This window comes from Anguilla anguilla, chromosome 7 (genome assembly GCF_013347855.1).
Source record: "Anguilla anguilla isolate fAngAng1 chromosome 7, fAngAng1.pri, whole genome shotgun sequence".
NCBI classification, from domain to species: Eukaryota; Metazoa; Chordata; class Actinopteri; order Anguilliformes; family Anguillidae; genus Anguilla; species Anguilla anguilla.
In genome coordinates, this window is record NC_049207.1 from 53,262,171 (window position 1) to 53,288,491 (window position 26,321).

At 48.2% G+C, this 26,321-nt stretch overlaps 2 protein-coding genes across 6 annotated transcripts in view; one reads left to right on the forward strand and one right to left on the reverse strand.

The window, feature by feature from the left end:
- Positions 1-451: 451 nt before the first annotated feature.
- Positions 452-6,432, forward strand: lrp2bp (LRP2 binding protein). 3 transcript variants are annotated; one of them, XM_035425812.1, is made up of 9 exons: positions 452-539; positions 677-792; positions 1,436-1,572; positions 2,228-2,341; positions 2,774-2,916; positions 3,266-3,371; positions 3,821-4,044; positions 5,288-5,459; positions 5,924-6,432. In XM_035425812.1, exons 2-9 carry the CDS (start codon positions 690-692, stop codon positions 5,987-5,989), a joined length of 1,065 nt encoding a protein of 354 aa, XP_035281703.1. In that variant the 5' UTR covers positions 452-539; positions 677-689; the 3' UTR covers positions 5,990-6,432. The 3 variants fall into 3 exon arrangements, with proteins under 3 accessions (XP_035281703.1, XP_035281705.1, XP_035281706.1); XM_035425814.1 differs by having other exon boundaries at positions 1,463-1,572; XM_035425815.1 differs by having other exon boundaries at positions 1,466-1,572.
- Positions 6,433-6,434: 2 nt separating this feature from the next.
- snx25 (sorting nexin 25) overlaps positions 6,435-26,321 on the reverse strand; it is a 38,858-nt gene continuing 18,971 nt past the window's right edge. For all 3 annotated transcript variants that reach the window (XM_035425802.1, XM_035425803.1, XM_035425805.1), the window contains 14 exons: positions 22,416-22,486; positions 19,593-19,786; positions 18,262-18,393; positions 17,740-18,006; positions 17,352-17,510; positions 16,699-16,830; positions 15,114-15,254; positions 14,678-14,791; positions 12,185-12,346; positions 11,597-11,714; positions 10,446-10,512; positions 8,905-9,086; positions 7,677-7,777; positions 6,435-7,159 (listed from right to left, as the gene is read on the reverse strand). In XM_035425802.1, coding sequence (XP_035281693.1) covers positions 7,094-7,159; positions 7,677-7,777; positions 8,905-9,086; positions 10,446-10,512; positions 11,597-11,714; positions 12,185-12,346; positions 14,678-14,791; positions 15,114-15,254; positions 16,699-16,830; positions 17,352-17,510; positions 17,740-18,006; positions 18,262-18,393; positions 19,593-19,786; positions 22,416-22,486 — 1,906 coding nt within the window. In that variant the 3' untranslated portion in view covers positions 6,435-7,093. The remainder of the gene's footprint in view (positions 7,160-7,676; positions 7,778-8,904; positions 9,087-10,445; positions 10,513-11,596; positions 11,715-12,184; positions 12,347-14,677; positions 14,792-15,113; positions 15,255-16,698; positions 16,831-17,351; positions 17,511-17,739; positions 18,007-18,261; positions 18,394-19,592; positions 19,787-22,415; positions 22,487-26,321) is intronic.

Sequence of the window (26,321 nt, forward strand, 5' to 3'; positions counted from 1 at the left end):
CATTCAAGCTCAGACCTTCAACTATATATCCTCAGCGAACAGACTATTGCAGCAAAAAGTTTTTTCAGCATTTGCTGTCATTTGCCGGATTCTCCTGCCAATAATTACAATTTATCTACAACGCTGCATGCAAGCCACATAATGCTAGCTTTATAGTATTTCTTACAATCTGGCGAGAGTACAGACATGCAGCACTCATTGAACTGGGACAGATTCAGATGCTTTTTCGTAGGGATGTGCGCATTAGACTAACTTATTTTCTGCCACCATTTTACTTAATTATATAAACAAGAGACAACAAAATACTATACAACCAAGGCAATGGACAAGGACAAATAAATTACCATTTGCGAATGTAGAATGATCAAATTTACGCCAGTGCGTACGATGCACGGTTGCCATTGTGTGAACGATTGTTTGTGGTTGTCATGGAAAAACTCACCAGGCAACGGCGGACGCGTTTGTGAGTGCAACGCTTGTGCAAGGGCATGACAGATTACCAAGGGATGTTCAACAGGCAAAAATTGTATTCATGAGAGGTAGCTATGAAAACTAAGAAATCTAACGTATACATTTTTATTTGGATTACATTGTCCTGCCAACACATTGAGACGACTGGATTTAGCGTGTCATACTCAAGTTCGTTGTCTCACGTTGTTTTGCCGTCCTTTTCTAGGTTCTGAAAAGGAATGGAATCGGATTTTGAAACCAATTCAAGAGAGAATCTTAAATCAGGACGGTTGATTAATGCCATCTCAAATGTCTACGGGGATGTAACACTCGGTGACACAGGTACAAAGCAACACATTTATCAAAATAGAAAGCTAACTTGGCACCTGAAAGTAAATATAACTGGATAACTACGGTAATGACTTCAGAAAGCAGTCATGTAGCCAGGTAACTTTGGGTCTATCACTATACCCTCTGTTCGTAATTTAGTGAGTTTGCGGACAGCTATAATTTAAGTGCGTAACTTTAGCCAATTCTCTGAATGGCCTGCAGATGTCCCTGTTCTGATACTTATGGAGGCGCTGGGTTTATGCGTCTTTTCTACGATATTTTGGGCTTGTGATCATAAGATTCCCCGACCCACTTTAGTTACGTATCCTAAGCAACGCGCAAGTGTTACAAGATCCTACATGTGACGAACCACATCATTCAAAGATTATTTAGAGATGATAACGTTAGAGTTGCTTATTAGATTATTGAAGCTGATACATGGGACTCATCATTACATTAAAATATACACACACAGCTCCTTCACAGTTATTTTATACGGCTTATGTTCAATAACTTCAGACACCTTTACTCTTAACATAGCAGCCACTCCGGAGTGCCGAGCTGTTCACGGATCATTTACAATTGAGAGTGGCACGCACGTGATCGAACAGGCCTGAAATTGACACTGACGAAGCAGATAATGTGTACTCGATAGTGATTATAAATACCGTTGATGCTGAAGCAGCGGACAGCGGCAGCTTGGTGGGGAAGGCGGAGATCTTCTTGAAGAGCAGGGCTGACCGCGGAGATGAGCAGGCCGTTTTTCTCCTGGGACAGCTCTACTACGAGGAGGTAAAAACTGCCGTTCCCTCGCCCCTGCTGCTTTTACTGGCCTAATTTGCAGATCTGAAGGACGGCGAGGTCACAAATACGCCGACGGAGCACTGTATACCAAGTCCCAAATCACATCAGTATACCAAACGCTGCCCAAAAACACTCTATTCATCCATCTGTATTCATGAGTGTATGGCCCAGGATACTAAAACAGGGGAAAAACTTTCTGGGTGTTTGATTAAATCTTTCTGGCATCAGTTTGATTCATTTATTATTCATGGCTGCCTAGGATACATGCCAGGAATCAGTAGCTGTGATAGATAGACAGATAGAAGTGGGGAAAAAATGTCAGAATGAACCACTATGTCACTAATATCAAGAAAACCAAGATTGTGATATTGTCTGACATGGCAACAAAGTGGTTAGACTTCTAAGCTGGTTAATCCCTGTCGCCACAAGAATCAATATCCAATGATGGCAGCTTCACGTAAATACAGTAATTTATAAAAGTTGTGCACTGCCAATACAGTGATATCAGCATATTTGCTTTATATGCCATTATGTGAAACCACTTGGCACCTTTCAGATTCAGTAACTTCATGCAAATGGTAGTGTTGCATTGGAATTCTCTCGAACACTGGCACATTTTTTTAACCTTCCTTTTCTGCTCCAGTGTCAGTACGCAAAAGCCGAAGAAATATTTGACAGCATTAAAGACACGGACTCCAAGGCCCTCTACCAGCTTGCAGTGATGTACTTTGATGGCCTGGGCACCAGTGTGGACCTGGTGAGTACTGTGCGTTCGGCCGTTTGCTTGTCACAGTTAATACATGCGCACAGAAGCCACGGGCTTCTCCCTCAGTACAAATACCAACCCCCCTCGCAGCTTACAACAAATCCCTTACATCTTCTCTGTCAAAACGACTCATTGGGGGAATGATGTTTTCCTGAAAATAAGCAACAGTGGATGTGAAATACAGGGAATAACCTGCAGCATGCATAAATTGTGACCTGGAGTGTACAAAAAAAAATGACAATGAGATAATAACCGTCTATCTGCAACATCTATGACACTATGGTGTCTTCACCTACCATAGAAACAAACTCTGTACACAGGCTTTTGAGATTATGGTTTTCGGTAATGAGATTTTCTTTGTCACGCTGTTTTGGGGCCGCAAATTAGATGACATTTGTCACGTCTTGTTTTTGGCCTGGACAGTCGAAGGCAGTGGAGTACATGAAGCGGGTTGCCAGTAGCAACGACCCTGAGGCGACCTCCGTGAAACAGTGCGCGCTGTTCAACCTCGGGGCGGCGTACCTGGAGGGGTACGGGGTCCGCCCCTCCCGGGAGGAGGCCGAGAGGTACGTACCTGTACCTGTACCCGTTCGGGGAAAACGTCGGCGGTGCTCCTCTTCGCAGTGCTGTGTGTAAACCACGGTGGAAATGCCAGCTCCCAGCTTAAGATGGAATCTCACGGCAACCGGCTTCTGCTCCAGCTGAATACCGTCTGGGATTTGGTGGATGGTCCCTTGTCTGTACCTAGCTGGCCCACCGGCTGGACATGGTCTTGCCAGCACGGCTGATATCTCAGCCATCTTGATGCCAGCTTGACCATCTCCCAAAAACGCTTTAAAACCAGGCTGGGGCCAAGCTGGAATTCCCTCCAATCGCACGCTTGCGTTTGTGTGACTCCGCCCACCTCCTCCCCAGGTATTGGCTCCTTGCTGCAGAGGACGGAAGCCCCAGTGGCAGCGTGAAAGCTCAGAGCTCCCTCGGCCTCTTCTACTCCCACCCGGACACGCCGGATCTCAAAAAGGTGCGTTTGCCGGTCAGCAAATTGTAAAGAACCTCTTTTTTTTGTTTGTTTGATAAAGACGTGGATTAATCCTGCCTGTATACAGCTGCGGTCAAGACACGGCACCTTTAAGCCTTGATGAAGATCATGAAGCCATGAACGTGATTTGTATTTTTAAATAATTTCCTACGAAACAGAACAAGAAAGGCTGTCTGGTGTAGGCTACCAATAAAAACGAACCTCTATATTTATTTAAATAGTCAAAGTCAAACCGAGGATGTTTGAAGAAAAATAAGCAACAAATCTTTACATTCTTAGGCTATTATTTATAATTTAAACATGTTCACACTAGCCTGCTATACAGCTTTTATGTTTTAATTTTTTAACAAGGCTGAACCTGATTTACATTTAAAAATAATAAGAGCGGTACGGTTTTGTTGGGCGGTACCGAGCGTTTTTTTTGGCTCCAGGCGTTCTTCTGGCACTCCGAGGCTTGTGGGAACGGCAGCCTGGAGTCGCAGGGCGCGCTGGGGGTCATGTACCTGTACGGGCTCGGCATTCAGAAGGACCACCAGTCCGCCCTGCTCTGCCTGAAGGAGGCGTCGGAGAGGGGCAACGTCTACGCCACGGGCCACCTGGTGGCCTTCTACTACAGCCGCAAACTCTACTCCAACGCCACGGCCCTCGCCAAGAGGTACAGCACCGGGCAGGCCCCAATCATCACGTGTTACCCGTCCCAGAATGCTACTGTGGCGTAGAGGAGGCTACAAACCTGCTCTCACCCCAGATGAATGAAATAGGACAGGAAGGAAATGCTGGGTTGGTTTTCAGTACATATTGACCTCGCTGGAAGTGTAATAATCACTGTGATGTCATACTGCAAAGCGTCGTCAACAACTCACACAATCTGCTCCTCACACACAGTTCAGTTCCCTAGTTGCCCACGGCGACGCCTCGGCAGCACCACACTAGCGCGTGCGGCGAAAAACAGCGGCACGCCAATCAAACGCGCCCAACCGCAGAGAGGGGGCGCTGGAGAGGAGGCTGTTCGCTCGGAACGCGACAGAAAAGGCCACGCCCAGGAAAACAGCGTTTAGAGCCCCCCCCCCCCCCCCCCCCACACCCCCCTGGTCCGGCCAACGGTTCCCACCCGCCGCAGCGTAAACACACGCTGTCCCTGCTAGTGAAGCGGCGTTGTGTGTGAAGCGCTGAGGGTACATGACACTCATTAACGGTTCAGACGCTAACACCGTCATAGCCGTCGTGTGTGCCGTGAGTCATCACGCATCCCCCCCCGTTAATGAGATTAATTAGCTGTGGCACGTTAATTGCTTTGCCGAGTGCCGGTTTTGGCGAGTCGTGTTTGGAAGTGACTCACTTTCTGTGATTACTGTGGTTATCTGGACATAATCGAGGCCTGAAACCTTCTATTGGATACATAATGCATGTGGAAGTTCTTTTTTTTTTTTTTTTTTTTTTTGTTCAGTGGAAATGGAAATTTAAATTTGGCTGAAACAGGGGGGCTGGTTACATATTTAGAAGCAGAGCAATTCCAGGAAAATGAGACGGCTATAAATATGCACGATCTGTTTTGAAAATATAGTGTAATAATAATATAATACTCACTCGGAGATAAATGCCTATGGATGCTGCACACGCACACACACACACACACACACACTGACATTGGTGTACATGCACATAATGTATGCATGAACTGCTCTCTCTCTCTAAAGACACTGGGCATAAATGGTTTCACACAGTGTTCATTTCAGAATATCAAACAGTGTTGCCACAAGTAAGGCGAACACGTTGTGCACCAAAAAGCCACACTGTCAGTGCTGATAGGGCGACACAACCATCAACTAATACCACAACGCAGCCAATCCCGGAGTCTTAGGACCTAGTGGACTCACAGAGTCTTATGTTGGAAACAGGATTTCCGAATACGGCCCGGAGGACATCGGTGCAATGGCGAGGAACATCGAGTGCCTGCCCGAGTACATCAGTAAGGGCATCGCCATGGCGATGTTCTACTACGCGCGCTGCCTGCAGCTGGGGAAGGGGGCCCAGCAGGACATGGAGGAGGCCAAGCGCTACTTCTCAAAGGTGAGCCCTCACACCCGTCACACACCTGGGACACACCTGTCCCACGCTACGAACCGCGCCGCCAACCCGGAAACGGCTACCTGCGACGAGCTCAGCTTCGCTGCTGTTAGCTGGGAGCAGCCTGGACTCAGTTTTACATCAGGTGTGCTATACAGGGTGCGTGGGGTTTGGGTGTTCGGACCAGAGAACTGCAGGTACTCTGCAAGTCAGTGGTATGAGGGTGGGCGGGGCTACGGTGGGCGGGGCTACAGGCAGACTCCACCAGCCTGAGTCGGCTTCATGTATTCGAAGCGCAACACATTCGACGGCCTTCACAATTGTGAGCACGCACGTCAAAAGGAATCCTGGGAGTAGCGGGGTCCAGTTCCGCGACCCCGCGCAGTCAGATTTCCGCGGCGCTGAGGGTAACTGAATCACACACGGGTGTAATCTCGCCTCTCACCTCTCGCTACGACTCCTCACAGGCGGCTCAGATCAACCACGAAGTGTGCAAGGAGCTACAGACGGACGTCACCTACGAGAGGATGTAGACGAGGACGCCGTCTTCGGGAAGATTTAAATGTATGACACGCTACATCTACATTTATTGTGCCATGTCATTCCTAAACTGAATGTAGCCTTACTCTGCCAAATGAGGTCAGGTTAATATGTGACAAAGACGATACCTTTTTAGGGTTATAGTTGTGTATATTATCTAAGCTACAATACCAATTTGAAAGCCTTTCATAATTTTTCTTGTATTAATGCTGCACTGTAAACTTGTGTACCTCTGTCCTGACCATATGCTGCAATGGTATGCTAACGACATATGAATAGTCCTATTTTAATGTACAGTATGAGGTGTCGGGTCTTTTTATTTTTATTTTTTGTATAAGCGTTGTGCTGATAAGATCTTTGTGATATAAACATTCCCTGATTGTACCATTTTATATTAATAAAAAATGTGTCCATAAATAAAAATGAACAAAATGGAGATACGCTTTGGCAATTTATTGCTTATAAATTCTCTAAACTATCTTTGGTAAAAATAAAAATCTATTCCTATTCAACAATAAAATAGTCACAATGACTTTACATGACGTATTGCACAATAAAGCCTTTTAATGGACACCAAAAAAAAAAAAAAAAGTTTAAGGAATGTTCAGAGGTCTGTGGACATCTTTCACTTACAACATTCATAATTCCACAACTATTCACAATAAATAAAGACCCACCCAGGCCCGAAAACAAAAAACTGGCACTCCGCAACAGACATTGGCAGTTAAATCTGTTTTCCAGCAAATGAACCAGAGGACCTTTCAAATGAAGTCGTAAGCCCATTGCCCCAGATTCTGAGAGTTACATCATCAAGTGCGTTCAGATAGTGGTGTATCCGTGGGGGGATGGGGGGGGGGGGGGTTAAAGAAACTCGCTGATTTCTCTATACAGTAAGACCACACCCAGGACCACATTCATCAGACATAGTCAGAGCAGGAGTGCTGATCTAGGATCGTTTTTGGCCGGATGAAGTCGGGGAGGTGTTGAGGGGAAAACCTGGATCCTGGAGCAGCACTCCTAATGCGATGAGCTGGATTGAGTTATACGGGCCCAGACTGTGCAGTGTCTGTCGGGAGAACGGACGTGGAACGGGCCGCTCAGGTCTGCTCCAGCTCTGCACCGAGTTCAGGACACAGCTCTCTGAGGAACATCTCCAGGAGGATCTGAAATGAAGCCGGGACAGAATGATGTGCTTTTTATATACGGCTCACAATGCCTTACATACTGTTCACAGGAACAGGAAGTCTGCTAATGACAGGGAAAGGATGACAAGAAAGCCCATTATAGACAAAAAAAGTATTTAAGTATTATCTTACAATATAATTGTGCTGGTGTTAAAGCAGAGAAATATATTGCCAGATCTTTTTTGATTGGTTAACAATGCCTAACGATTTATGGCAGTGGTTCCCAACCCTGTTCCAGGAGATCTGCCTTCCTGTAGGTTTTCATTTCTAACAAGGCACACTTACAACAGCTAGAGATCCTAATGAGCTGCTAAGGGTTGCTTAGGGTTGAAATGAAAACCTATAGGACAGTAGATCTTCAGGAACAGTGTTGGGAACCATTGGTGTATGACTATTCACATAATTCCTGGTGGCGTATCAATTTATATTGATGATTTAGTTTTATAACGACATTAGCGAGCCAGCTAACAAGACAGCATTAGCGATGCACACTCACATAGAGGAGATGCTTGTTGGCACTGACTTCCTGTAGAGCGTTGAACACCTTGATGATGCCGTATCGACCATTCTGGTGTCCAACGAGGTTCTGTAGTGCATCTGACAGAAGGACATGTGCCCATCTTAAACCTCCACATCTCCACACCAGGATTCAGAATGTGGAGCACATTTCAATGGAACACAGCATTAAAACACCGCTAAGGAAAGCCAGCTTTGACTGCCTTCATTATGTGTTTTCACACATCTTGGCTGTCCGCTCCATTATAGAAATGGAATATACTGAATATACAGTGAAATATATTAACAAGATGTTGTAACTGGACAGTCAGCATGGACCCACGCATCGTCAATAAAAACTTACCTGAATGTAGTGACAAATACATTTCACAGCAGTATAATATATTGCAATAGCTGAAAGATTTGAATGTTTGCCCATTTATCATGATTCAGATACTGCATTATATTTATACTGCTGTGAAATGTATCTGTGAATGCCTTCAGGAAGGTTCTCATTGACAATGCGTGGGTCCATGCTGACTGTACAGTATTGGAAGCAGTTGAAAGCATCGATGGAGGGGAACACGATGAGCAGCATACCTAATTACTCTCTCTTGTTGTGCTGTCAACCCCACTCCAATTTCCCCCCAATTAGTTCTGAGGGTAATTAGTTTTAATTAAAGCGGAAGGCCAACGGCGGAACGACGCGTCCGTCGTTCAACATTAAAACGGCTCCCGGCGCACCTCGTTCTCTCTCCCACGCAGGTCGTCGCTTCGCGGGATCGGCGAAGATCCGCGAAGCGCCGCGTTTTTAAATTCGGCACAGACAGCGAGGCGGGCGGACGGCGAGAGTGGAAGATCCAGGTGTGGACAGAGAGGGCGTTAGAAGAAGAAGATATACTTTTATTGAACCCCGTGGGGTAATTTGTCCTCTGCATTTGACCCATCCTAGTTACTTAGGAGCAGTGGGCAGCTGCCTCTCTTGTGCTGCGCCCGGGGACCAACTCCAGTTCTGAGGCCAGTGCCTTGGTCAAGGGTACCCGCAGGAACGCACCTAGCATGCATGTCTTTGAGTGTGGGAGGAAACCGGAGTACCCGGAGTAAACCCACGCGAACACGGGGAGAACACGCAAACTCCGCACAGAAAGGCCCCAAGCCGAGATTCGAACCCACGACCTTCTTGCTGCGAGGCGACAGTGCTAACCACTATGCCACCGTGTCCGCCGTACCTGGGACGTTGTCCAGCAGCTTCTGTTGCGCCCGCTCCTTGGTCTCCTGGCGCTCGGCCTCCGACCGCGCGGCGGCGGCCGGCGCCAGCTTCCCGCCGGGCCAGAAGGCGTCGCGGAAAACGTTGATGTAGTACACCAGCATCTGCTCGCTGAAGATCCAGTGCACCGTGTCCCGAATCTGCCTGAGGACGGGGAACAGGGCTCTGAGATGAGACCGCAACACAAGCGCAGTGCGGTGCAGAGGTGCAAAATCCAGGGTCAGAAAGTAAATTAGCAGCTCAACGAAATTCCTAGCTGTTGAATAAGGTGTGCTTTGTTAGAGTTGGAATGAATGCGTATTTTGTTCCAGTCACCTGGATTTGCCAATCAGCACTATTTTTCAGCCAGAAGGTAGAACTAATTAGTGAATTCAGCTGGCTGAGTTTATGGGTGGAAGAAACACCTGGCATGACTTCTGACCCCTGAACTGTGCAGCTCTGCTGCAGTGGATGCTCAATAGATGACATTATACATCAGGATAAAACTCCACATTAGTATTCCTGATGAAAAACAGATTCTGGTTACCCGCGCGCAAAATAAACACAGCCAGACAGAGCAGCGTCTGAGATCCTTTGCTCTGTTCGGCGACAAAGGTTGACAGGTCGCGTAACGAACAAGCGGTAGAAACGGAAGGAGCGTCACCGTGAAAACACGATTACTCCAAAGGCCGCAATAAGCTTTTAACATCCCAGAGCAAAATCCTTTGCAAAGAGGCCATCAGTAACTGTAAACAACGGGGCAAGCTATCATCATCCAGTGATAAATGCTAATCACAGGGCGGAGAAATTAGCGTGCGTCTGAGGCGTCGGAACAAGCCGTTACAGTGCCACAGTTCTTGCGGCAATGACCTCTGGTCGAGTCTCTTTTTCTCAAGACTCTGTTCCAGAGGGAGAAAGACGCCGTAGACCTTGGCGTGGTGCCCGGAGGCGACAACAATTAACATGCATCACGTAAACGAGACAGCGTTAAAAACAAAGAGCGCTGGAGCCATTTACGAACACGCTCTTTTCCATTCACACGGATTTGATTGATTGATTTGCGGCACTCGACATGGAAATTTCAGCACAGAAAACAGGGTCCCCAGCCAGGTTAAATAAAGGGGAAATGTACTAAAATAATGAACTGGATGTTCCCTCTTCATAATGGCTGAAGTCTTCATGAAGACTGCAACTAGAATCGATCAATCCAGGGATTCAATTTCAACTCGATTAAATTTTATTTGTATAGCGCCTTTTACAGAGCCCGGACCGTCACAAAGACGCTTTACAGAGTAGCAAGGGAAAAGACAGAGCAAAAAGAACAGACAGAGCAAACACCAGGCCTCAACCCTCAGATAGCAGGTACATAAGGTAAAAAACTTGCAGTGGGGAGAAAACCCTCAAACGGTGGCGAGAAAAAACTCCCCAATAGGACCCCAACCTGCACTGACGGAGGGCTTTGGCGTAGAAACTCAAAACAGCATCTTTACTCCAAACCACGCCCTCAGGGACGGTGATGCTTACTTGTTTATGGTCCGTCCGAACGTGACCTGGACTAGTGCAATCAGCGTCTTCCTCACCCACTTGAACACTGAGACGGAGGGACACAAAGAGGCACAAGTCAGTCAGTCAGTCAGTGGAATCCTCTCACGATGAATCCCATCTGCGGGTTTATTTCAATACAAAAAGCCTAAAAAACAGCTGATAGTGAAGCTACAAAAACACAGTACAAACATTTATAAAGTGAGCCAGTCTCTGCCTCAGGCAATTAGGCCTTCAGCACTCGAAAGCGCAGCCACTGCTCGATTTAATACATTTTCCTCTGTTGCCTTCCCAGTCTTTTACTGCAATAAAAGATTTATTTTATTTTCTTATCTTGCACTGCACACAGTTCGGCTGATGTAATTTGGCGAAGGGCAGCTTTTTTGACGGGGTGGATTTATCTAAACGCGAGCGGCTGGGAAACGCGCTGCCTCGTTGTCGTACACCATCTCCACCGGGTCGTTAGCACAGACATTAGCGCCAGGAGTCGCGCGTCACATGACCGCTCCCGGCAGGCAGGAAGTCAAACGGAGAGGATTAATCCTGTTACACTGGGGGGGGAGCCGGGGGAACAGGGGCTTACTACAGAGACATCAGAACATGGTGATAAAGCCCAGAGAAACGACCCAAATGAAACAAAAGAACAAAGGGGGGGGGCTTAATTGGGCCTTCCCTGTCCCCGCTGTCTGACGAACAAGGAAGACGTATTGATACACTCGCTAATCCAGCTCCCTTTCATTCACACGCTAAATAAATCTGGCAGCAAAATCGTTAAGCATACGTACAGTGATATAATATAGCTGCTAACACTGAGAGACAGTTTTCTGTTGGCAGTGTTTTTAGGTGGATTTTAGGTACATAGATTAAGTTGACCACTTCTACAAACAACATCTAGGCCTTGTGTTCATAAAGCATCTCAGATGTGCGATCATATTTGCCTTTTAGTTTGTAATGGAAAAGTTAGTATATGGACATGCCTAATCACTAGCCCTGAACCTGTACCGAGCTTTCTGTAGCTCCTGAACGCTACCAGGGACCTTTTCCACAAGTCGGAAAGGTCGCTGAAATGTGTTAATGAAACACAAGCAGGCCTGGTGAACACTGTGAGGACCCGTGCGGAGGCCTGTACTCACTGCCCCTCAGCTCGAAGATCTCCCCGATGAGCATGAAGCAGGGCTCGGCCAGGGCGTCCCTCTTCCCGTCCGCCTCCTCGCCATAGTCGGACAGGTCGCTGTCGTCCTCCCCCTCCTCCTGCGGTGGGCGGGGACAGAGAGCACAGAGGAGGAGTCCAGCTGTGCAGCTTAACGCACACGTTCTCCCACAATGCACCAGCACATCATACTGCTGCCTCCCTGGGTGTCTCTCTCTCACACACACACACACACACACACACACAAACAAACACATACACACAAACATGCACACCTCCAATACAGTATATACACACATACACGTACAGTACTTGCACTCGCACATGCACACGCACACCATCCACCTGCTCCAGGAAAGCTTGCTGTATGTTTTTGTCTCATACCGTTTGTGTGTAAACATGTTTGTATTCTGCGTGTGCACATTCTCTGTGTCTAAATGTTGGTATATGTATGCGCTCTCTCTGAAAGTGGGTGTTGTCTGACTGAGTGAACGCTTGTAGCAGTGTCAGTGTGTGTACTCTGTCTTTAAGATAGTCAGTGTTCCAGAGAGACCCATCTCCTGCTCCTCACCTCCTGGTGAGAGAAGAAGTCTCCGGGCAGCCTCTCCAGGAAGGAGGCCAGGGAGAAGGAGGACTTCTTCTGGATGTCCATGACCTTGAGGTGCTCGGGGGAGGGGCTGAGGAAGGCGTAGAGAGCCTCGCTTTGGCACATTCGATCGTCCTTCAGCATTTTCTGAAACGGGAGAAAAAAACGAGCGCTGACCAATCAGAGACCCGTACTGCCTTCCCACGATTCCACCTGCAGAGAACATCTTTCTGCCAACGTGCAGCCGAAGTGGCCTTCGGTCGAATGGCTTTCTCTTCAGTCTTGAGCCACAGAGATGTGCAGAGAGACAATATTCAGAATTCAATATTCATTTAGGAAATGAGTGTTCAGCCTGAGTGCAGCTTCTGGCACTAAACCTGGAATGGGCTACTGTGTATGCAGAATATGCACCGTACTTGGGTACTGTGCGTGTGAGTGTGTGTGTGTGTGGCTGTATGCTTGTGGCAGTGTGAGTCACTCTGCATGTGTGTGCGACTGTGTGTGTGTGTGTGAGTGTGTGTGTTTGTGTGTGTGTGTGGCTGTATGCTTGTGGTAGTGTGAGTCACTATGCGTGTGTGTGTGACTGTGTGTGTGTGTGTGTGTGTGTGGCTGTATGCTTGTGGCAGTGTGAGTCACTCTGCGTGTGTGTGTGACTGTGTGTGTGTGTGTGGCTGTATGCTTGTGGCAGTGTGAGTCACTCTGCGTGTGTGTGACTGTGTGTGTGCGTGTGGCTGTATGCTTGTGGCAGTGTGACTCACTCTGCGTGTGTGTGACTGTGTGTGCGTGTGTGCACGTGCGTCTGAAAGGAGGGGACGTGTGAGCGTGCACGTCGCCTCGGCAGCTGTTCTGGCAGGAGCGCGGCGGCAGTGACGGGCAGTGACAGGGAAAGGGGGCCGTGCTCTGCTGCAGGATTAGCACTCTCCTAACTGACAGCAGAGCGCCTGAGGACAGCCGGCAGTATCAGGAGCAGACATCATCCGCTCCCCACTGGCAGGCAGCCCAACGCCTTCGCCGTGAGCGGGTCTGCAGGCCAGCTGTGTGTCTGTACCTGGCTGGGTCAGTGGATCTGCAGGTTAGCTATGCGCCTGTGCCTGGCAGGGTCCCAGCTATGCGTCTGTGCCTGGCTGGGTCAGTGGATGTGCAGGCCAGCTATGCATCTGTGCCTGGCTGGGTCCCCGGTGGTCTGTGCTCTCTGGAGGGTTCGGCTAATCCCCTCCAGCCCTCATTACGGGCTGACAGGACTGGCCCGGGCCGCAGCCCAAACCGCCGGCAGCCACGGCCTCAGGCAGATGAAGGGGTGACCCCTAAACCGCGACGGTCCCCTCCGCTCAGCCCATAACAGGCCCGGGCCGTACCCCTGGCAGGTGCACATGCTCGATGGTGCCAGTGGTGCTAATCGAGCGCTTGGAAAAAGCTCCAGCCACCCGTCTCTGGTGGTCATGACAACCCCACCGGAAGAGACCCTACTCCTGTAAAATCTCGGCAGGCGTATCCAATGGTGCAAAAACTGTCAATCGGTTATCAGCTGATGGCTAGACATAAAGGCTAATTTAATATGAGAGGAAATTTCATCTGTGAAACCTGAAATCCTTTCTGAATGTGCTTTATTAATCCCCCCGTGGGGAAATATCCATAATTCATAATTTCAGGAGGCAGAGAAATGTTCAGCGGCAAGTCCCCGAGGACAGGCTCTCCACTGCAGGAGCTTTATTCTAATCAATACTCTTTTGCACACCTCCTTGTGTCTTCACACCTTTCATAAAGCTTCTTCAACAAATTTATTTATTTTTCACAATCCTCACATTTTCAGCCACATCTGTTCTCAGAGGTGTTGTTGGGGAGGATGTAAACCAGGCAAATTCTTATTAGGCTCTTTAATTAAGAACTCTTAATTCCACAGAGAAGATTTTTTAAAATTTATTTCTTTCTCCTTTTACACGACTGAACACATTACATTACATTACAGCATTTAGCAGACGCTCTTATCCAGAGCGACTTACATTGTATCCAATTATACAGCTGGATATATACTGGAGCAATGCAGGTTAAGTACCTTGCTCAAGGGTACAACGGCAGTGTCCTACCGGGGAATCGAACCGGCGACCTTTAGGTTACAAAACCAACTCCTTAGTCGTTCTGACTGAACACTCCCCCGATTTGTGGGCCGGGTTTGTCTGCTGTCGGTTGAGTCAAACTCAGTCACTCTGAGTGACATTTAAATAGGCCGCCCACAGTCGACGTCATTAAACTAATTGCTATGGACGCATATGTCATTAGTGTCTCAAAATACACCGTTGGATGAATCGACTCCTCAGGGTGAATCAGTACACTACACCACGTCAAGGTAAATTGGCTTTGGTTAACAACATGAAAGGCTTCATTTCAGCTATAAAATAATTAAACACAGAGCAGAGAAGCTGAATTAAGCATCTCCGCCATACCACTGATCACCATGATCATTATGGGTGAGTGTCTCACCTGTAGGAAGGTGTTGAGCTGGTTTTTGGACTTCTCCAGAAATTTCTGGTCCACGGACTTGAACGGCAGTTTGCTGATGGAGGGCAGCTGGACCTTTTTCAAGGAGGGGAAGCACTGCACAGACCAAAAAAAAGACAGACGGAGACAGAAAGAGGACCAAAAAAAAAAATAAGAGGGAGCACAGCTTCAAAGAACGTGGCAGGTAACACTCCTGTTTTCAATTAGTATTCACGGTAACATATGGTGAGCACGGTGACTCAGTCCCATCTCCATGGCGACACAACCTCTGGGCTGGCTTCGTTGTTACGGCGACTGATAAACGCCGGCGGCCTTTTGAAGCGGCAGCGCTCGAACGCTGATTAGAACAGTCCGGAAGCGGAGGTGGACGGGCTTTGCAGCCGCGGACCCGCGGGCGGTGCGCTGGCGAATCGCTTACCTCCGTCAGCTTCCTGTGCAGCGCCTGGAACTCGCTCAGCTTCCTGCTGACCGTCCAGCGGTTGCTGTCCGAATCGTCGCCCCCCAGCAGGGTCACGGTCACCGCGTAGCACGCCATCTGCTCCCCGTTCTCCTCGGCGGCCTGTGGAACGCAGTCACACTCAGCCCGCGCAGCGCCCCCCGCTAGCTCCCCGTTTCAGTCACATGACCCTCGTGAGCGGTGACTGCTTTTTGACAGGCAGGCAAATTAATGAGAAATCAAATTAAATTTATGTCCGTTTCTCCAGCCTGTCCAGCGGAGGTGGAAAGTCCAGGGGTCAGAAAGTAAAAGTCCTGCCGTGTGTCGCTTCCACCCACGAATTGGCTCACACATCACAGATGCCAATTCGTACTATAAAAAAAGAAAAATGGCACACATCTCTCTCTCTCTCTCTCTCTCTGTCTCATTGCACGCCAGGCCAGGGCTGCCCAACCCTGCTCCTGGAGATCTACCATCCTGTAGGGTCCGATTCAAACCTCAACAAAGCACACCTCATTCAACAGCTAGAGATCTCGTTGAGCTGTTAATTGGTAGAGTCAGGTGTGCCAAATTAGGGTTGGAGTGAAAACATACAGGATGGCAGATCTCCAGGAGTAGGGCTGGGCAGCCCAGCTCCAGATCCATCTCAGGATTTCCGGTTTTCCTCCGAGCCCTTCCTGAAGGCCGATGTTTTTCCTCTCGCCCTGAAACTAATTCCCTGCCCTCACACTGTGCCGCCAGACGGAAAAAGTGCGGAAGGAGTCATCTGTTCATTTCCTCCGCCTCTCACCGGTTTCACAGAGACGGGGCGTAAAAGGCCAATCGTGCCCGAGAGATTTAGAGAACTTCTCGTCTCATTAACATCTGCCACTGTGACAGAAGAAAGGTAATGATTCCAAAGAATCTGCTGGAGGGGAGGGTTTGAGTAGCATGTCACCCTCATCAAACATGATGGCCTTATGGTGACTGCCCTACTCAGAGCTAGACAAAATCCCCAACACAGCCTACTGAAGCCTACTGAAACCACAGCCTACTGAAGCCTACTGAAATCACAGCCTACTGAAACCACGGTCCCCGAGGGCCGAGTATTGCTCGTTTTCCACCCTCCCTTTACCTGGGAGTCAGGTGTAAATACAGTCTGGCCAAGCAGTTGCACCAATTGTTCAGTTGATTACCTGGGAGAAAATAAAACCAGGGCTGGATTTTTGGATTCGACAGACAGATTTGAGTATCCATGGTCCACAGCAGCGCTGCCCAACCCTGTTCCTGGAGATCTACCATCCTGTAGGTTTTCAATCCAACCCTGACAAAGCACAACTCGTTCAACTGTTAGAGATCTCACTGAGCTGCTCATCAGTAGAATCGGGTCAGCCAAATTAGGGTTGAAATGCAACCCTACAAGACGCTATATCTTCATGAACAGGGTTAAGCGGCTCTGGTCTACAGTGTAGCCCGCGGCTACACCGGCTCCCGTGGCGTTTAGCCTGCGATGAGGAGCGATGAGGAACGTTGACCCTCTCTCAGGACGGGGAAGCCCACGGGCCAAGGCCCTGGCGGACAGACCCACCTCCGTGCCGCTGATGGCGGCCCTCCAGACGCCCAGGTTCTCGCACCACCAGTCCGTGCGCGAGATGTGCTCCTGCAGATCGCTGTGCTCCCTCTCCATCGCCGCGATCTCCTCCTTCAGCTGGGACACGATCTGCAAGACGAGACGCGTGCGCTTTAAAAGCAGGGACTCCGCCTCCCGCTCGTAAACGTCGGAAAACATCAGGAAGCATCGGCTATCGGGATTTTCAGGAATCAGAGTGAAAGATCAAATCAGCGATGCCCAGTGACCTACGATATGCGACTGCTTAATGGTACCTTGTCAGTACATAGACAGTATTAATATTAAAAAGGTGCTTTACCTGAGGGTGAATGTTAATAGTGTCAGTAGGGTTTCAGTACACTACACACTTCCTGTACTGAATACAAAGAGGAGCTATGAAGGAATGGACAACAAGAAAAACAACCTTGGGGACGAATCTTAGAAAGACTTCTCCACTGAACTGCATGTTCACCCCAATGAAACAGGCCACACGAGAGACACGCAGACACAGAGGAACAGAGATGCACCATGTATGAAACACAAATACAAATATGCCATCAGCGATGTGTTCTGTATGCTAACAGCTAAAAGGGGGTCGGGGGGGGGGGGGGACACAGGGGCACAGACTGTACCTTTTTGTCAGGTTTGGGGGCGTTCTGTATGGAGCCCAGGGCGTTGCGCTTGTACTCCAGTTTGTCGTACAGCTGGTGCAGCTTGTTGGCGGCGTAGCTGGCCTGCTCGTTAATGGCTGTGCTTCCCTCGTCCAGAACCTCCTCCCTGCCCTCGACGGCCTGGCGCTCAGAGAGGGGGAGAGCGAATGAGATCACCCCATAGCTCTGCTGTGGTAAAGCCCAATGACTCTCCACAGACAGTATGCATCAATAATACCAAAGACCTGATTTTAAACAAGAGATCACCCCATAGCAATGCTGTGGCAAAGCCCAATGACTCTCAGGAGTCCGTACGCCAATGAGACCACAGTGCATTGTGGGTGTGCCGTCAGACCTCAGCCGGGCTCACCATCTCGTCCTTGTCCTCCCCGCTGGACTGCCGCAGCTCCTCCCGCTTCACGAGCCTCTCGTACAGGTCGCTCACCAAGAAGGACGGGTAGTAGCGCTCCTTCATGGTCTCGTACACCTCCGCCTGGATCTTCAGGAACACGTCCGTGCCCTTGTTCCCCACCAGGGTCTGCTGGATCTCCTTGTACAGGGCCTTCTCCACCGGGATCTCCCGGCTCTCCACAAAGAACTTCTGGTAGATCTCCCCCACCAGCTGGGGCACTTCGTTCTATGGAAGGAGATTCAACTTGAGAAGTTCACATGTGGTGCTCTGCCATCTCATTAAAAGACCAGCTACCCTTTGGCTCAAAACATCCTGCATTCGATTTTCAAAATTATTCATGTTCTCCAAGAGCACTAATGCTATAAAACAACAACAGAGCGTTCTGGTCGAGGTCCTGTGAGAATTCGTCTGATGTTTATTGATCAGGCACGCGGCGAGACACCCGAAGGCAGTTGGGAGAGGTCCTGACAGGGACCGTACCTTGTTAGCGCTCTTCAACATGTCCACCAGCTCCCAGAAGCTGAGCAGGGCCCTCTTGTCCACCCGCTCCATATAGATACGGAAATGCCCTCGGAAGGTGGAGTTCGACATAATCTCCTCAAATTGAATGATCTGCAGGGGGCAGAAAACAGGAGCTAGAAAAGGGGCGATCGCCAAAGATGACCCAAATCCAGCTGTGTCGCTGTGCTCAAACTAAACGCCGCCCTCGGATGTGCAAGTAAGATAACAGATCTCTTCTGGCAAGCGGTTGACAAAATCCATCTAGTGCATTAAAAAAAAGTATGGAGGAATTGATAGGCATGCCAGCACAGTTGAAATATCCCTACGGACATGAATATGGATTTTTCTTACATTCACATTATCCTTTAAATGACCGTGGAGGCATCTAAAGTACACAGATACATTCAGCGGCACTTGAAGGCAGAAGTGTCTAGTCCTAGTCAGAGAAGTTTTCCTCTTGGCTCGTAAAAAAGGGCCACGTCATTAGGCCAGGTTCATTAGTTTGATTCGGTGTAGGAGACTATTTGGCTGTGTGGATCTGAGGAGACGACGGAACTAAGAAATCAGAGGACATGGTGGGCGGGGGGTCGAACAGGGGGGGTTGGGGGGGGGGGGGGTCGGGAGATGTACAGAACAGGACGAGCGGGCCCTGAAAATGTCACCAGCTCCGCGGGGAATCCATCCATCGATAGAAAGCGAAACCTCAGAACCTCAAGTCCTCGCCGCACGCCGCCCCAGATCTAATAAAAAAATGGGTCAATGGGCCAACTTAATATGGAAAGTATGGCGATGTCTGCTTACGGTAAAGGAGGCCGAAACACTCGGGCAATTAGAGTAATGGCTTGTAAATGTAATAAAGCAGACAGGCCCGGCAGGGAGAGGTCCGTGAGCTCTCACAGACAGGACTGCGGTGCAGTGCGGGTTCCTCTCCTGCGAAACGGGAGGGGCGGTCGGAAGGGGAGGGTGCAGCGGCTTCGATACAGCGAAGGGTTTCCCAAATCTGCTGGCTCATTAGAGCAAATGGAGCCTGGTAAAGTGGACTTTCAATGGACGTGTGCCTATCTGGACAGATTAAGGAACAAATTGGGAGACCTCTTCCTATATTTGGGCCTCTTAAGTTCCTTATGCCTTCTTTAACTACACAAAATGAATAAGAAATGAGCAATGAAAAGAAAAAAAACACACAGAGAGGTCTCTGAAGCTTCATCGTGTCCATATACCCTCTCTCTCTCTTGCTCGGAATCCCCAGCATGTCTAATACAGAGACGCCAAATCTGAAGCCAGAACACGTTTAACACAGAGACCCTCACCCTCTGGCTCTGAGGGTCCTCCCCCTCCACCTCTGTGGCCCCCTCCTCCTGCTGCTCGTATTTGGGGCCCCCCAGCTGCCGGATCCTCTTCTCGCACTGCTTCTTGGCCACGGTCAGCTGGTTGATGTAGCGCTTCATGTTGCGCGCGCGCAGCAGGTCCGCCTTCATGGCCGCCGTCTCCTTCCCTTTGCCCTCTGTGGACAACACAGGGAGGGGGGGATTAACCACCACTGTGCAAACTAAGCTAAGGGTCATTCAGAACAACCCTGGATCCAAATTAAGCTTAGAGTCATTCAGCACAACCCCCTGCCCAAACTAAGCTTAGAGTCATTCAGCACAACCCCCTGCCCAAACTAAGCTTAGAGTCATTCAGAACAACCCCCTGCCCAAACTAAGCTTAGAGTCATTTAAAACAACCCTGGATACAAACTAAGCTTAAAGTCTTTCTGCACAACCACCCTTCCCAAATGAAGCTTAGAGACGTTCTGCACAACCACGGGTCCATCGAAAAAATAAAACGGCATATTGCGCAGCCTTTGAGGCTGTGGTGCCTGATTCATTTAAATTTTCTTTAAAGGATCTGGGCTTTAAAAAAAAGGTAGCTTTTTTCAGTCTGGCAGTCCTACTGCTTTGATGTTGATGAAACTCACATTTATCTGTAGCATCTCATTTTTCATCTTAAAATTCACCAGTAATGAGTAAGCCATTTCACCCCACAGTTCAGTCTGTACAGGGGTGAACAGGATGATGCAACATTAAGGCCAATTAACATTCAATTAAGGCAGCTCTGAATATAAAACCCTGCTCGAGACCAAAGTGGTTTTTTATAGAAAACTGAAATGAAAAGCCTCAATCAAGCCTAAAACTATGCGGCATGAATAGCAATTTACTATTTATTCTTTCATTTATTTTAGTAATTTTCTCATCTTGATAGCATCCATTTTAAAGGGCAACTTCTGAAGAACGGACACCGACCGCTGCGAGCTTTTGGTTCTTTTTTACGGTTCAGCCGAGGCACCATCGTGCGTTTCGTCTGCAAGATAAAAAGATCGGAAGGAGGCAGGAACGTTGGCGGGCGAGCCGACCGGCCGCGACATCGACTTTTTCTCCGTGATAGAAAAACGCCGCTCCGGCGGCCCGTCCTGGGGATTTATGGGATTGTTTTTGATCCCTTGTTATGAGACACGGGGTGGGGTGGGGGGGGGGGGGGGGGGGCAGATGAATGAAGCGCTCGCTCTGGTTCAGGGGAATGGGAGTGAAACTCGCCCCCCCCCCGCCACCCGCCACCCCCCCCGACAGCAACACTTCAGCCTGCCATCCATCATTCCTCTTCACAGAGTGATTGAAAGAAATAAAGGAAAGAATAAAAGTTTGGGGAGGAGAGAGAGCATCATACCACCTCTCACACTGCAGTAGGCGAGCTGTGTGAAAGCCGGGTAGCCATGATAACTCTGAGGCACAGAAACAGTAAAGCTTTTATTGGAAAATGTTTCAAGGCCCCAGACTCACTGACGGGAGGGGACGCAACGTTTAGTCTGTTGTCTGAGGAAGGATTTAGACCAGAGTTTATATCTTGGAAATGTTTCACATAAAACACCAGCAGCGCAATTTTTGAATGTTTGTTTTTCTTTCTAAATATTAAGTCATTGATCTAGAACTCCACTGCTTTCAGTTACCAGTAGCGGTTGTTACATCGGCATTAGAATGTTCAGTCAAGAACATTCTAATCACATGTTTGCAACCTTGCACCTTAAAGGGTTAAAAGCCATCGCTGCAGCGCAATGGGAAGGATGTTCCTCGCTGTCTGACTCAGGTAAGGGGTTATTAGACTCTGCTGTGCAGTAAACGGCTGATTGGATGGCTCTCTGATGGAGGCGCCGATGACTCAGGGCTGCAGCCTGTGTTGTCTGAGCTATGATGTCACGAAGAGCCATACTGGGAAAGCCTCCTACACAAAGGAACACGGCTTCTGTCTAAAATAACCCAGTCTACAACACGGACTACATCTGTTATATTTCGTTTTTAATTAAAGCGGGTAGATTTTAGACCCTGGGGCAGAGGTGTTACACTTAAATAATGAGTAGCGTCCAGGCGTTTAGTGTTCCATTAGTGGCTAGGTGTTAAATGGACCTTACATTTTTTCATAGTTTTACACTAAACTCTACAAATCACTGCTGTGCTTTTCCCCGACCTTAATATCTTTTTTTTTTTTACCGTGCATTAGGTTCACTGGACCTCGGCAGGAAGAAACCAGCCGATATGAGACGAGAAGCACTCTCGTTCCAGAGCGCAGGCACGGATTCTGCAGGAGGATTTCCCACCTGAACCGTGCGCCGCAGAACGACAGCCACAGCTACAGCAGTTCAGGCCCCTGTCGGTCACGCTAGCCAGACCACGGAGCGGCTCGCGGTATGAATATTAAAAAACGCTGAGCGCTCATTGCGGCTCCTGCCCGTCTGCGTGAGCTCTGGTCTCCAGTGGGACTCAGAGGCCTGGTTGCGCGTGTAGCAGCGAGCCAGAGGCCTCGCCTCACAGGCACAGCGAAATCACCGCATGACTGATGAGGTCCAGGAAAGGCAGAGGGAGCCAGACACCCACAGATCGAAAAAAAAAGGAGAAAGGCCACCCCTTCATGACGGGACGGCGAACGGCTCAGTTTTCACTCTGCTCTTCCCGCATTGTGTCTCCAGAAGCTCTTGAAGAACCAGGTAAATTTGGCTCCAGATGACTGCTGTCTGTGGACTGTTATGTAGGCTAAAGGAGTGAAGCTAAAGTGGGTGGGACGTGTAGAGGCCGAGCTGGGCTGGGCTGGGCTGGGCTGACCTTTCTGCTTCTTCAGCTGAGGGAGACTGCTGATGGTGGTCGCCTGGATGATCTCCACCACTATCTGGTACCTGTGGGAAAAAAACATAACATTACAACAATTCAGCTGCTGCCCTAATCCACAGAAATTTACAACAGAGGACAACATAAAGGCATTGATGTGCATTGCAAAGTGACCAGACCCAGCTAACAACATTCCCAGACCAGCATAATATGCAATTATCAATGCATGTAACTAACCGCAACAACCATCGCTAATAGCCATTGACATTGGCCTAAAGAGCTGCTAATCTCATCCACAGCACTGCACATACACTCCTGGTGATACACTGTCCTCTAAGCTTCACAAGCAAAGCCTTTTATAAAACAGAGAAACTAATAAACCAGTGTGACTGGAATACAGAACTGAACAATGAGCCTAGATTGACTAAAGAGCCTGCTCTCGTTATCAAATATTAAACATGCTTAAGATTTCACTGTATGAAGCCACAATAGGAGAGGAAAAGGGACTGCAGGTTTGGCATACTTCTACGGACTCCTTCCAAAGTCCTTCTACAGCTACACAATTTCTAAAGCCAGTGTAGAGGCACTTTGGTCACGCAGGATCGAATTGTTTCCTAAGGAGGAAAAGTAAATGAAAACCTCAAAACAATGTCTAATCTCTGGTCTCAGCGCTATGCATTTTTAATGCTCTCTGAGCGCTATGTACTTGAGCAGTCTCTCAGTTCGCCATGCACAAATAATAAAGAGAAAAGGGTAATGGATTTAGCCAGCTGAATGCTCAGACGTCAAATAAGATAACCCAAGAAATCTAATCCTGAGACGTGCTAAATATTCAATACGGAACACAAATCTAAATGTCACTTAAAAGTTCAGGAACAAGGACCAGTCAGTTACCGATGGAACACATAAGGACCGAATCGTTTAACCGTCACACTGCCGCTCGCGGTTCTGCGCAAAGGCGCAACTCATCGGCGTGCTGCGCCTAAGCAGACCATCGCAACGAAAGCATATTCTCTGGAGCAGCTTTGCATGCGCCCGGTTTTTGAGGGCACGTGAATTTTGTAACTGGACTGTCGCGTGTGTAAAATCTTGATGGTTGTATTTAACCAATATTAACTCGCTGAGATGGAGACTAACGGTATTTGGGTGCGGACTCATTTACTGGATCACCAACCGAACGTAACAAGCAGCACGTGCACGCGCAACACAAGGGAAAGCTATACTTAAAAAGACCAGCAGGGGGAGCTCAGACTAACGAATAATACACTAGTAGCGGAATCATGTCCAATACATTACAGCTTGGGTACTGCTCTGCCCTTGTCAATGGAACTGCTCAGTGTAAGCGACATGTGTAAGAGACTGTAGGGGTGGATGGGTAGGGACTACTGTGGAGGATTTAGTGCAGTGGCCAACTTTGCTGCCCTGGAATAAAGAGTTATCACCAACCATCGATCAGGAACAGAGGTGTAAAGTCCAGGGGTCGGAAGGTAAAAAAAACCTGCCATGTGTGTCTTCCACCCGTGAACCCAGCTGGCTGAATTCACTAATTAGATCTACCTCCCAGCTGAAGAATTATGCCAATTAGCAAAATCCAGGCGACTGGAACAAAATACTGGGGGGAGGACTTTTACTTTCTGAACCTGGATTTTCTTTTCCACCTCTGATCAGAAACTATTCATCTTGTCACTCACGGAAAAGGGGGAGGTGTCAGTGGTATTCAAATGCAGCTGGATTCCTTTTTATTTTTCCTCCACGAGGTTCAAAGCAGGCTGTGCTCAGGATGCGCCTTGCACATGCCTGCGAGCCTGATGAGCTATTTATTACACTGCAGGAAAAGAGGGCAACCGTTGCCATGAGAACACATTCCATTCTATTACGACAACCATAATGGACTAAAGTCACCCTAATTTAAAGAGCGTATTATTCAAGACGTTCGATTTGATTACAGTGTGTTGTGCATTTAAAAAATGTAAAAAAATAAAAAAAAAATATTATTTGTGCAGCTTACATACGTTCACAGTCCAGCCGATTTCATATCCTGACGAGCATTGCACAGTTCTTTTTTTGGCTCTAGCACACATGAAGTGTCTCATTTTGTCTGTTGCCATTGGTAATCCTTCAGAAGCTTGGTGTTGCCATGGAAATGATGGGAGACATATCTATTGTGATACAAGTTGAATAAGGGCCAGACATGTTTGTTTCAGTCTGTGATTTACTGATACATGCAGTTCTTTTTCTGTTTCTTTGCCTGAGCTGCCAGATCGGTAAAATATGTGTGACAAAATTGCAATTGGAAAAATCTTGCAAGCTCAATTCTTCCACAGACAAAAGCGGAGGCCATAAATTATATGATTAAATTACCAATGCTTCATCATTCCAGTTTGTGGCTTAATGGATATGCAGCCCTGATTATTTTTTTATTGTTTGTTTATTTATTTGCTTCCTGCTTCAGGGCCATTAGTCCTAATTATTTAAGTTCCTTCAGCATTCCTCCTGGTGTAGCATGAATCAGAGCAGCAGCCTGAATTCAGCTCATAACACACACACACACACACAACACACACACACACACACACATACACACACACAACATACACACACACACAACACACACACACACACACACATACACACACACAACATACACACACACACACACACACACACACACAACACACACACAACACACACACACACATACACACACACACACACAACACACATACACACACACAACACACACACAACACACACACACACACACACACACACACACACACACACACACACACACACCCAACACACACACACACACACACCCAACACACACACACACACACACACACACACACACACACACACAACACACACACACACACACACACACACACCCAACACACACACACACACACACACACACACCCAACACACACACCCAACACACACACACACACACACACACACACAACACACACACACACACACACACACACACACACCCAACACACACACACACACACACACACACCCAACACACACACACACACACACACACACACACACACACACACACACACACACACCCAACACACACACACACACACACACACACACACACACACACACACACACACACACACACACACACACACACACACACACACAGTTCCTCATTTCCTTCAGCACTTCAAACACTGCACAGTTAGGCATTTCAGTGGCCTAATTGCGTACATTTCGGCAACATGCAGCAGAAAATGGAACACTGCTGGTCACACGGGGGCCAATCCGCTGCCTCCGTAATAGCTTGTAGCTTGTTAGCGCAAGGCTAGGGACCCAACCTAACCGGTCCGTTTATACTCTTGTTTTTTCTTTTCTTTTTCGGAACAAACGAAAACGCTAAGTGACGGGAACCAAAAGGACCGTTTTCTCCGTGCGGTGAAATGCCAAACACTCAGCAAAGGTCTCTCTCGGCAGTTTCATGGAGACAGCGATTTAATCTGGAGACTTGCTTCAGCGGGAAAAGGACAGCACAATCGCAAAAGCTGCCTGCTGTATCACACAGCTATTTAAAAGTCTGAATAAACCCCAACAGTCCCTCAGAGTTCCTCCTTATTTCCACAGTGTGTGGGTCGCACCGCCAATCTAGTGTGGAAAGAACCCAGGAATGCAGTGCATTGCCAACTGACTTTATTCTTTAGCAACACATTCCCTGGCTGCCATTTCCAGTGCAAACCCAACAAAAGCTTCCGCTGGAGAATTTACTCAGCGAAACAGAAACACAGAATGTATCATTCAGCAAATGCGCTGCATGGAAAATTATTCATGTTTCTATGAACTACCCCCAGAAATTACAGCGTGTTCTAAAATCCTTTCCTTGTTATCCTATTACACTGTACATAAACA

Excerpts from the sequence above, each read along its gene's own strand:
- lrp2bp (XM_035425812.1), top strand. The coding sequence starts at position 690 with ATGGAATCGGATTTTGAAACCAATTCAAGAGAGAATCTTAAATCAGGA. Across the intron at positions 3,372-3,820 it reads ACACGCCGGATCTCAAAAAG|GCGTTCTTCTGGCACTCCGA; the intron begins GTGCGTTTGCCG and ends TTTTGGCTCCAG. Across the intron at positions 4,045-5,287 it reads GCCACGGCCCTCGCCAAGAG|GATTTCCGAATACGGCCCGG; the intron begins GTACAGCACCGG and ends TGTTGGAAACAG.